The sequence below is a fragment of the Alligator sinensis genome, unplaced genomic scaffold, assembly GCF_000455745.1.
Source record: "Alligator sinensis unplaced genomic scaffold, ASM45574v1 scaffold1488_1, whole genome shotgun sequence".
NCBI classification, from domain to species: Eukaryota; Metazoa; Chordata; order Crocodylia; family Alligatoridae; genus Alligator; species Alligator sinensis.
Window position 1 is genome coordinate 158,884 of NW_005843097.1, and position 11,254 is coordinate 170,137.

The 11,254-nt window shown below is 58.1% G+C and overlaps 1 protein-coding gene across 2 annotated transcripts; it reads right to left on the reverse strand.

Annotated features, from left to right (window-relative positions):
* Positions 1–5,088: 5,088 nt before the first annotated feature.
* BCL6B (B cell CLL/lymphoma 6B) lies at positions 5,089–11,254 on the reverse strand. 2 transcript variants are annotated; one of them, XM_025193765.1, is made up of 9 exons: positions 11,161–11,254; positions 10,072–10,266; positions 8,799–9,020; positions 7,730–8,056; positions 7,132–7,202; positions 6,503–6,634; positions 6,265–6,364; positions 5,536–5,673; positions 5,089–5,449 (listed from the first exon to the last, which is right to left on the reverse strand). In XM_025193765.1, the coding sequence occupies exons 2-9, from the start codon at positions 10,260–10,262 to the stop codon at positions 5,119–5,121; spliced, it is 1,512 nt and encodes a 503-aa protein (XP_025049550.1). In that variant the 5' UTR covers positions 10,263–10,266; positions 11,161–11,254; the 3' UTR covers positions 5,089–5,118. The 2 variants fall into 2 exon arrangements, with proteins under 2 accessions (XP_025049550.1, XP_025049551.1); XM_025193766.1 differs by having other exon boundaries at positions 5,176–5,449; positions 6,234–6,364.

An 11,254-nucleotide genomic window follows, 5' to 3' on the forward strand; every position in this document is an offset into this window, starting at 1 on the left:
CCACCCCCCCCCCCCAGGAAAAGAGATTGGATTGGTGGAATAGACACTGAGGAGAGTTGTGGGATCCCACAAATGAGCTTCCCTGCTTAACTGGAGGGATGTTGTGTGGTACATGAGAAAATATTGTAGATTTTGATTGGCCATTGGGAAATATGCCTTCATGGTGACAACTGTCAGACACTTAAGGGAAAAGTGGGATCATGCTATCCTGGTCAGAAATGACCTTCCTCACAGGAGGGCCACTCTCTCTCCAATCTCTCAGTCCTGATCCTCAAGGGAAACTTACACACTTCCCAGAGACGAGCCTATGAGCTCCATTTCATCAACCTCCTGGATACTAGAGATCATGGACTAAACATACACATTGGATTTTTGATACATTATAATCTGCCTGGCAACTGACTCCCCAGCCCAGCCCAGCCCAGCCCCTGTCTTCTTTACTTTTCATTCCATCCAGGAGGAGCACACACCGACTGCTGAAACCTCCTTAGCCTGATGAAGGGTTTTTGAACCCGAAAGCTTGCTTAATAACTATTCGCCAACCATTTGGGTTGGTCTAATAGAAGATATCAAATTCACCCAAGGAACCTTGTCTGCCTTCCTCACTTAAGACATGCACCTTCATTTTTTTTTGTGGTGGGGAGAGTTGTGTGTAGTATACTAGAACATACGATAGATTTTGATTAGCCATTGGGAAATACACTTTCATGGTGAGAACAGTGGAATAGACACTCAGGGGAGTGGTAGGATTCCCTCTATCCCAGGCAGACATAACCTTTATCGCTTAATACATGCACCCCTGTTTGGGGTGAGGGGAGGGAGTGGCATGTGCTACACTAGAAAATATGGTACATTTTGATTGGCCATTGGGAAAAATACATTCAACAGTGGAATAGACCCTGAGGGAAGCTGTGAGATTCTTTTATCCCAGGCAGAAATTATCCAGCCCAGCATGGTCGCACCCAATGAGGCCACACCCACCAAAGCAAGTATCAAGCTTTATTGACACCAGCCAATGAGATGCTGGGTGGGGAGACCACCCCCACAAAGACCCAAAATACAAGGCAGACCTCCTCATTCCCATGTTTCCCTGCTACACAGGGTGGGGGTGGAGCAGGGGGTTACCCCCTCAAGGGTAGGGAGCACTGATTGGGTCTGGGGGATGGGGGGCAGGGCCTTTCCACCCTGTTCTAGGCCTCTTAAGAGGATTGGCTCTAGACTGGTATATGGGTTCTAGACTGCCAAACTCAATAGGATGCTGCAGCAGTTCCAGGTACCCCTTTGGCATGAGTCCTTTTGGACAATGCTCTCTGTTCATCGGGCACTGGTTGAGGTTGGCCTTTTCCCCAACAGCCTGTCTCTCAAAACCACAGCCTCCTCCCCCTCCCGCCTGGTGCCAGAAGTACCAGACCTCTTCTGGAGTGGCAAGATCTAGTTGCTACTGGTGCCCAGGGCCAGCAAGAGTGTCACTGCGGTCCCAGACCATGGCTGGCTCTGGGTTTTTATTGGCAGGGGGAAAAGGCTGCCTATCACACACATTCTAGGTACCTCTAATGACCAATGACCTCCATTGGGTTCTAGGTATGCTAACATCTTCTGAGCTACCGCTGTGTTGGCTCTGTGGAGCTCAAGAGGCCTGAAAGGATGTGGCGGGGTCTGGATTGGCTGTGCCACAGGAGTCTAGAAAGGTTGTTTCAGGATTCAGAGAAAAGATTTGGGGAGAGAAGGATCTAGAACAGTCTACAAGGTAGCAGATATCTGGAGACAGGTGGATCAAGGCCTAAAAATGTAACATCTAGGACCCAATGGTGAAGGCCAGTGGAGTTGCTCTCTCCATGGATGGAACGACTCAAGAACCAAGTCCAGAACCCAAGATGGCCTAGACAGGATGCCGCCCTCTTGACTCTGGAGATGATGCCTGTAGACTGAGGAGATCCAAATTTCCAATGCTGGGGTCTTGCCTTGGATGACCCAGATGTTCTAGACTCTCAGGATAAGCTCTAGAAGATGCAGCCTAGAACCCAAGGGACCTTTGCTTCCAGACCCTCCCCCAACCCAACTGCTGGGAGGACCTTCCGGATCAAACCACACATGAGCACGCCCTGGCGTCTTTCCTGCCCAGGAAACCGCTGCCTCTAGAACATTTTAGCTCACGCTGAGAGAGTAAGCCACCCTGAATTCCCCTCTTCTGTCTCCGTGGAGCATTAGCGCAGCAGATGCAAAGTGAATTAAAAAGCTATGCCCTCCCCTGCCCCTTCCTCCTCGCTTGGCATCATTAAGGACATTTGCATATGCATGAGCAACAAGCAGTGGATTGGAGGAGGGGTAATAACAAGGAAAGAGCCAGAAGGAGACTTGTATGGGAGAGGGAGGAACTTTTATCCCCTCCTGGGTGGGTGGAGTGAGGGATGGGTGGAAGGAAGGGATCTGTGAGGATGGATGAAAGGGGAGGATGGAGGGAGGGAGGAATGGGTGGAAAGAAAGGATCTGTGAGGAAGAATGGATGGAAGGGATTGGTGAGGATGGATGGAAGGAAAGGGAGGGTGAAGGGAGGGATGGGTGGATAGAAGGGATCTGTGAGGAAGGATGGATGGATGGAAGGGATTGGTGAGGATGGAAGGAAGGAAGAGTAGATGGATAGATCAATGGAGAGATATAGAGATGGGTAGATGGACGCTGTGGGTGGATAGATCGATGATAGATGGGCTGATGGATGGATGAATAGATGGGGAGAGTGGATGGATGGAGAGTGGATGGATGGATGGATGGAGATGGAAAGAGGTTGTGTTGAGTGGGTGGGTGAATGGAGAGGGAGAGGGGATGGATGGGTAGATAGAAGGGGTCTGTGAGGAAGGAAGGAAGGTGTGTTGGGTAATCAAGGGATGGAGGGATGGATGGATAGATAGGGTGAGGGGGTGGGTGGGATCTGGAAGGAAGGAAATCAAAGCCAGGAGATATCCAGGGGCCAACTCCATGCCCAGCAAAGGTCCCTCGCCACTGAACATCTGGAGAACTTGAACTAGATTCAAACCAGTCCCTCCCCTGATGTTTAGACAGCAGACCATGTCTGAGCCATGTCCATGGAAGACCAAAGCTATCAGCTGTCCATAGTTGCATCCAATGGTAGGAAGAACCAAACTGAAGTGACTCTGGATTGACACCAGCATGACGGAGCCACCCAGACTTCTCCGAAGACATCCAAGGAAGAGCTTCAAGGCACGGAATGTCAAAGTCGGAGAGCCCCGGCCTGCAGGGACTTGTCTATGGATGAGCGCTGATTTTGACCATGCTATCCTCAAACCAGAGTCATCAGGTGTCCATGGGCACCTCCAAGGGTGGGAAGAACTAAACTGAAGGGATTGCTTTGACCCCAGAACGATGGAGCCACCAAGACCTCTAGGGTAGATGAGATGTCCCAGGAAAATCTTATTTCAGTCAATCCGGAGTCAAACCAGAGTCACTCCAGAGCGCGCAGCCTTTCCACGACGTTTCCACGGTCAACCAATAACAATTCAGTCAACCACTGGCCATCAGGACAGCCACAGTGGAGAACGTAACAAGGCTCCTGGGTCATCTAGTCCATTTTGGAGGGGTCATGATGGACCAGATGGTGTTTAGGTATGGACACGAGACAGATCTGAATTTTTGGGTCAACCAGAGTCACTCCGGAGCACACAGCCCTTCCATGGTGGGCGTTACAGTGCGCGCAGCCCTTCCATGACAACCAATACCATATCAGTCAACCATTGGCCATCTAGTCCATCCTGGATGGGTCTGGATTTTTGGGCCAATCAGAGTCACTCCAGTTGGCTTTGACATGAAGACAAGAAGGTTCAGGACATATCTATGGACAACTATATGGACCTGATTGGGCACCAAGCTGGCGTGAACCCTGCATTGGGCATCTCCACAGGCCAATGGCGTAGCAGAAGATTCCCCCCCCCTCCAAAAAAAGAGAAGTGACTTTGGAGTGACACTTTAGGGAGAGGACAACGTGGCCTTGTGAAGACCACCACCCAACCTAACCCAATGGGGAAACAAAGCCGGGAAGGTGAGTGGAGGCAGGGGGGTGTGGCCTCCAGAGCTCTGCCCACTTCTGCCATGACCTCACTTCCTCAGCCTTGTTCCTATACAAACCTGGGGGGAGGAGGCAGGGGGAGTCAAGCTTGAGGAGTTGGGACCCAGATGCCTGGGTTCTCTCCAGCTCTGAGAGGGGGCTGGGGGGACCCCACCTAATGAGACACGATAGGGAAGAAGGGTGGAGGGTCCTCAACCAGCAAGCCCCACCCCCAACCCGTGAGCTCGTGTCCCAGGTCTGTGGCACCCCCTGTTGGCAGGGAGCACTGCGGAGGGGCTGTCCAGTGGGATCTGGAGCTTGCACACGAGTGTGCACACATGTGTAGACATGGGCACCCGCGCTGGCAGGGGAATGCACACATACCCACACATGACCTACATGCCTAAGTCCAGGTACATATGCTTGTATGGACTCACACACGCATGCTTGAACACGGGGTGTACACTTGTGTATGAGCACAGGCACACACACATGTGGACTTCTGTGCTTTCACCTGAGTGCACACCTGTGAACATACATGAGCCTACATGCTTTAACGTGAGCACACAGACTGGCATGTGGAGACACCCGTGTGAACTCACATGTTTTAACATGGGCACATGTATGTGAGCACATGCGCGAACCTATGCGCTTTAACTGAGTGCATAGACTTGAATGTGAAGACACGTGTGTGTGAACTTTCATGCTTTAACATGGGCACATGTGTGAACACATGTGAACCTACATGCTTTAACATGGGAACACAGATTGGCATGTGATAACACACGTGAACTCTCAGGCTTTAACATAGGTACATGTGTGCGAGCACACATGCAAACCTACATGCCTTAATGTGACCACACAGACCAGCACATGAAGACACATGCATGTGAACTCACACGCTTTAACACAGGCACACAGATTTGCACATGAACACACATACATACACATGTGAGCTCACACACTTAACGTGGGTGCACACACTTGTGCATGAACATGCACATGAATTCACATGGGCACACAGACTTGCAGGTAAACATGCTTATGTGAATGCACATGCTTTAACATGGAGGCACACCCTTGCATGTGAACACACACACACACACACAAACGTGAAAGCCTATGGTCAGGAACACATGCAACTGCACAAGGGCACCCACAGGTGGAGGCACCCTCGTGTGACACAGACATCCACACATCTGCATGCCTGCGTGCAGAGGAGGGGGTGTGGATGTGTCCATGCACACGCATGTGCCCAGCTCAGCAGGCGCCAGTGTAGGGCCCGGCCAGGACCTGGTACCGGACCTTGGTGTTGGTGACGGCCCCATGCTTCTGGCGCAGGTGCAAGCGCAGCTGGCTCTTGTGGCGGAAGTGCAGCTGACACGGCTCGCACTGGGGGGGGCAAGGGGCAGGGTCAGCACTTGTTTCCGCCCCCCTCAGAGCTGGGGCGAGAGTCCAGGCCTGCTCCAGACACTCACCTGATAGGGCTTCTCCCCCGTGTGGATGCGGATGTGGCTCTTAAGGGTCTGGAGGTGCCGGAAACGGGTCCCACATGTCTTGCACGGGTACGGCTTCTCCCCAGTGTGAATGAGGATGTGGGCACGGAGGTGAGCCACCTGCGGGGGCAGAGCCAGGGATGGGGTCAGTGCCTAGCCCCTCCCCTGCTCACCAGGGCATGCCACTGCCCATTGGAGGTCATGGGAGAGGGGGGCAGTAACTCCCAGGGCCACTAGAGGCCTCCGTTTAGGTCTAGAGGGATTCCACTGCCACCACCAATGTAGGCTGCATCCCCAGCCCCGCCCTGCCTTGCTTTGGCCCCGACTCTCCACCCGCGACAGGCCCTGGCTCACCCATGGGACCTAGATGACAGAACTTCACATGGCCACTAGAGGTCTCCATTGAGGTTAATGGAAATCCCAAGTGATCCCACTGCTACAACCAATGTAGGCCACATCCCTAGCCCCACCCCACGCATGTTTGTCCCTGCCCCTCCACCCCTGCTAGGCCACACCCACACCCCGTGGGACCTGGATGACAGTAACTCACATGGCCACTAGGGGCCTCCACTGAGGTCAATGGAGAGCCCGAGGAATCCCACTTCGACTGCCAAGGTAGGCTGCATCCCTAGCCCTGCCCTGCCCTGCCCTGCCCAGGGGGGGCCCCCCCCCCCCGGGACCTGGACAAAGCTGGAGCTGCAGGTGTCGCACTTGTAGGGCTTCTCCCCTGAGTGGATGCGGGCATGGGTCTTCAGGTTGGCTGGACGGTTGAAATGGGCCCCACAAACCCCGCAGCAATACGGCTTCTCCCCTGGAGGGGGAAAGGGCTAGTGAGGGAGAGCCCAGGCATCCAAGCTTCCAACCCCCCCTGCTCTCATGCCCCAGTCCCTACACCCCTCCCAGAGAACCCAGGCATCCAGGAGGCCCCACCCCCTGCCTGGCCCCGTACCAGTGTGGATGGTGTGGTGGGAGGCCAAGTTGCCCTTGTAGCGGAAGGCGGACTGGCACAGCTGGCACTTAAAGGGTTTCTCGAGGGGCCTGGTGCCCCCAGCCTCAGCCCCACCGCCGTATGGACCGGGCCCTGGGGACGAGGCAAGGAAGTTAGGCCTGGGGAGGGGGTGGAGCAAGCCCCGCCCCCTTTCTGCCTTGTGTGGGCCTAGCCATGCCCTTTTCTGCCATGTACAGGGCCAGCCATGCCCTGTGTTTGAGCCAGGCCACGCCCCCTCCTGCCATGTATGGGATGAGCCACACCCCTCTTTGCATGTGTTGGGCTAGCCACACCCTTCTGCCATATGTGGCCCTGGCCATACCCCATTCTGCTATGTATGAGACCAAACATGCCATGTATGGACCAGGTCACCCCACTTTCTGTCATGTGTGGGACAGGCCACACCCTTTTATGCCATGTGTGGGCCCCCCCTCCCTGTGTATGGGCCCACCCCGGTCCCCTTCTTTCATATATGGGCCCAGCCCTGTCCTCTCCTATATAGGACCTGGCCCTGCCCTCTCCTGACATACATAGCCCTGACCACACCTGCATATATGGGTCTAGCCTCTCTCCGGCCCCCCTCAACTTACCTGCTGGGGGCTGGGGAGCCCCAGGGAGGCCATGGGGGCAGAGCAGGGAGGCAGGCGAAGGGGAGTGGAGCCTGGGGGGCAGACAAGATGGGGGTGGGGCTAGACTGGGGGCAGAACCCTCCTCACCCCATCCCCTGCCCATATATGGGGCTGGCATGCCCCCCCCCCCATATGGCATGGTGCCTTGGCTGCCATGCCCATAAATGGGCCCAGTGCCCCACCACTGCCCATATAAGGACTCCTTCCCCTGTCCCTAGCTGACCCTGCCCCTTCCCATATATGGACTGCTGCTGCTTCCCTGCCCTTATATGCCTTAGTGTCTCTCTCCCTAGCCCCTCCATATATGTAGTTCTGCCCTTCCCCTCCCCTTATATGGCTCTGCTCCTTCCCATATATGGACCTCTGTCACTCTCCTGCCCCAATATGGCCCCACCATTTCTCATATATGGACCACTGCCCCACCTCTGCCCTCACATGGCCCTGCCCCTTCCCATATATGGACCACTGCCAGTCCCATACCCCTATATGGCCCCACCCCTTCCCATATATGGACTGCTGTCCCTCCTCTGCCTTTATATGGCCTAGCTCATATACTGACCAACTGGGGGTCTCCTCTCCAGGCCCCACCTCCCCCTGCAGTCCAGGGGGGGCAGGGCCTGGAGAAGGGGCAGGACCTGGAGCAGGGCCCGGGGGGTCCAGGCTCCCCCCCCGCTGGGCTGGGAGTACGATGAACTTGTACTTCTTCCAATTGCAGGCGCGGGGTGAGGGGGGGCCCCCAGTGCTGGAGCCACGGGGGGACCCTGGCTGGGCCCCCTCCCCCCGCGCCGGGCTCTCAGGTGTCCCCAGTGGGAACCCCTCACCCTCTTGCTCCCCCAGCCCAGGATCCAGGAGGGGGCTGGGTGGGGAAGCAGTTGGGTGGACCAAGCTGCAGGAAAAGAGACACCTGGATCAGGCCTGGATCGGGACCCCTGCCCTCCCCTGCTGAGGATTGGGGCCCCCTGGTCTCCAGGCCGGGGCTTTCCTGCTCCCCAGTATTGGGCCTGGATCTAGTCCCCTCTTCCCCAGCCAAAGCCCCTCCCACCATGACTGGGCCCCCCCCCGTGGCTTCTCCTACCCCAATCAAACCTGCCCTTGGCCCAGGATTGGGGCCTCCTCCTCTCAGCCCAGCTTCCCCCCACTACCCAACCCTCTACACTACCCAAAACCCCCCTCCTCTGCCAGGATCAGGTCAGGATCAGGGCCCCCACCCCCTGCCCCACCTGGGCCGTGACCCCCTTCTCCACTCCTCCTCCCAGGATGGGGCCCAGATCGGACCCCTTCCCTCATGCCACCCAGCCCGTGACTTCCCTCCTCTCCTCCCAGGATTGGGCCTGGATCGGCCCCCCCTCCCCTACCAGGACCAGGGCCTCCCCCAACCAGTGACCCCTAACCTCTGCTCCCAGGACCAGGGCCCAGCTCCCCTCCCAATATCAGTGCCCCCCCCCACCACACAACCAATGACCTCTCTCCTTCCAGCATCAGGCCTGTATGTGGACCACCCCTTACCCTACCAGGATGAGGCCAGGAATAGGGCCCCATACCCAGCCAGTGACACCTCCCCTGTGATCCCAGGATTGGGCCCAGATTGGGGCCCCCCCCACTCCCCTCACTCTCCACTCCACCCGTACCTGGTGGCCAGGAAGCTGCGGACGGCCTGGGCCACGTGCTCCATCTGCAGGTAGGTGGCGGCACTGAGTACGGCGGGGGCAGAGGCAGGGGTGAGGGGTAGGTGGGCCGTGTACATGAAGTCCAGCAGGGCCTGGACCCCAGCAGGGGGCAGCATGCCAGGCAGGGGCAGCACACCCAGCTCCTGGCCCCCCGGGCCCGCGAAGGCTGAGTAGAAGAAGCCGCTGGTGGCCCAGCCCAGGAGAGAAGGGGTTAATCTGTGGGGTGGGGCATAGAGGAAGCCCTGCCCCCAAGAGGGTAGTTTGGACCCACCCTGGGAGAGAAAGGGTTAATGCCTGGGGAGGGCTTGGCTCACCCCCCAGTCCAGGAAGGGAGGGGTTAATCCTAGGGGGTGGGGCATAGGGGAAGCCCCATCCCCAAGAGCCTGGTCCCACCCCTTGGTCCATGAGAGAAGGGGTTAATATGTGTGGGATGGAGCATAGAGGAAGCCCAAGGGCTGGGCCCCACCACCCAGTCCAGGAGAGAAGGGCTTAATATGAAGCCCCATCCACTGGAGTCCCGCCCCCATTGCTGTGGCCACACCCCATCCATGAGCCTGCCCCCATCAGCTGGAGCTGTGCCCTGCTGCAGCCAGGATGTTCCATCCCCATCCTGTAGTTGTGCCCCTGCATCTCTGTAGGCCCACCCCCCGCCCTGTGGCCCTGCCTCCTCCATGTGCCTCCACCTCTTCCCACCACAGGTGGCCACGCCCCCACCCCGGGACCCCGTCCACATCCAGGAGGTTCTGCCCCCAATGTAGCCCTGCCCCTTCCCATAGGTCCACCCCTCACTCTGGCCCCACCCGCTCAATGTAGCTCCACCCCTACCATCCCCACTACCCTAGTAGCCAAGCCCTGTCTTCACAAGCCACAGCCCTGTCCCAGTGGCCACACCCCTATCCCTATACAGCTCCACCCAGTCTCAAGCCTCACCCCATCCCAGAGACCCCACCCCTTCCCTATTAGCTCCATTCCTGTCCTCATAATCCCCACCCTTTCCTCGTTGGTGCACACCTATTAGCCATGCCCTATCTCCATAAGCCATGCCCCTTCCCCGTTAGCTCCTCCCCTGTCCCCATAACCCTCACCACTTCCTCATTGGCCACGCCCTGTCCCCATAAACCCTGCCCCTTCCCTATTAGCCCATAGGCCCCACCCCACAGGCCTCACTGCGCACTATAGGCCACATCTCCACCCCCAGAGGCCCCGCCCCTGCCCCAGAGGTCCCACCCCTCACCTGCAGGCAGCCAGCATGGCCTTGTGGGCAGGCAGGGGCCGGCCCTGCAGCACCAGGGTGATGTCAGTCAGCACCCTGCGCCGCCGCAGCTCCGCCAGGTTGCGCAGCACGTCGCCCGCGTGGCGCGTGAACTCCCGCACGCAGCCCAGCCCTGCCCCCTGGGCCACAGGCCCCGCCCCCTGCTGCAGCATGGCCCTGCCAGGGTTAAGGGCAGGATCAAGGGAGGTGACAAAGCCCCCCTGGGCTCCCAGCACCCCCTGCCGTCACCCACCAGGCCCCAAATTCCTCCCACAGAACCCAGGAGTCTGGGGCTCCTTAAGAGGCCCCCACCCCACTCCCAAAGAGCGCAGGCGTCCAGCCTCCCAGCCCCACCCCTCTCACCCTCCCCCCAAAAATCCTAGGTGTCTGGGCTCCCAGCCCTGTAGAAGCCCTCCACCCCACTCCCAGAGAACCCAGGCGTCCAGGCTCCCCCGCCTCCTATATCCCTCACCAGAGAGCCCAGGGGTCTAGGAATTCCAGCCCCTATAAGCCCCCAACCCCATGCCAAAAGAACCCAGGGGTCCAGGGATCCTGGCACCCTATATGCCCCCCACCTCACGCCGAAAGAACCTAGGTGTCTGGGCACCCTGTTCTAGGCCACCAACCCCACCCTCCTTCCAGAGAACTCAGGCGCCCTGCTTTAAGCACTACACCCCACTGCCCTCCCAGAGAGCCCAGGTGTCTGGGCATGGGTGTCAGCTCCCACCGGCAACCATCTGTTCTTAGGGAACCCAGGCATCTGGGATATCAGCGCCCACCCAGTCGGTTCCTCTTGCTGACGCAGCCCCCCTCCCAGTGCCCTATAACTCCCACCCCGTTCCCAAAGAAACCAAGTGTCCAGGCTCCTGGCTCCAGGCCCCAAGTCCCTCCCAGAGAAGCCAGGCGTCCGGGCTCTCAACACCCCGCAGAGAACTCGGGCATCTGTGTTCCCAGCCCCCTGTATGCCCTGCACCCTGCTCCCAGAGAATCCAGGCATCCGGGCTCCCAGCCCCTTGCTCTCACCCCCCAGCCCCCCCCACCCGAAGAACCCAGGCGTCCAGTCACTCTCACCCTCCTGCCCGCAGGACGGGGCGGGTGCAGCTGCAGCCCTCACTCAAGAGCCGGCCTCGGGGGGGCAGGCTGAGGCTCCTTATACCCAGGGGGG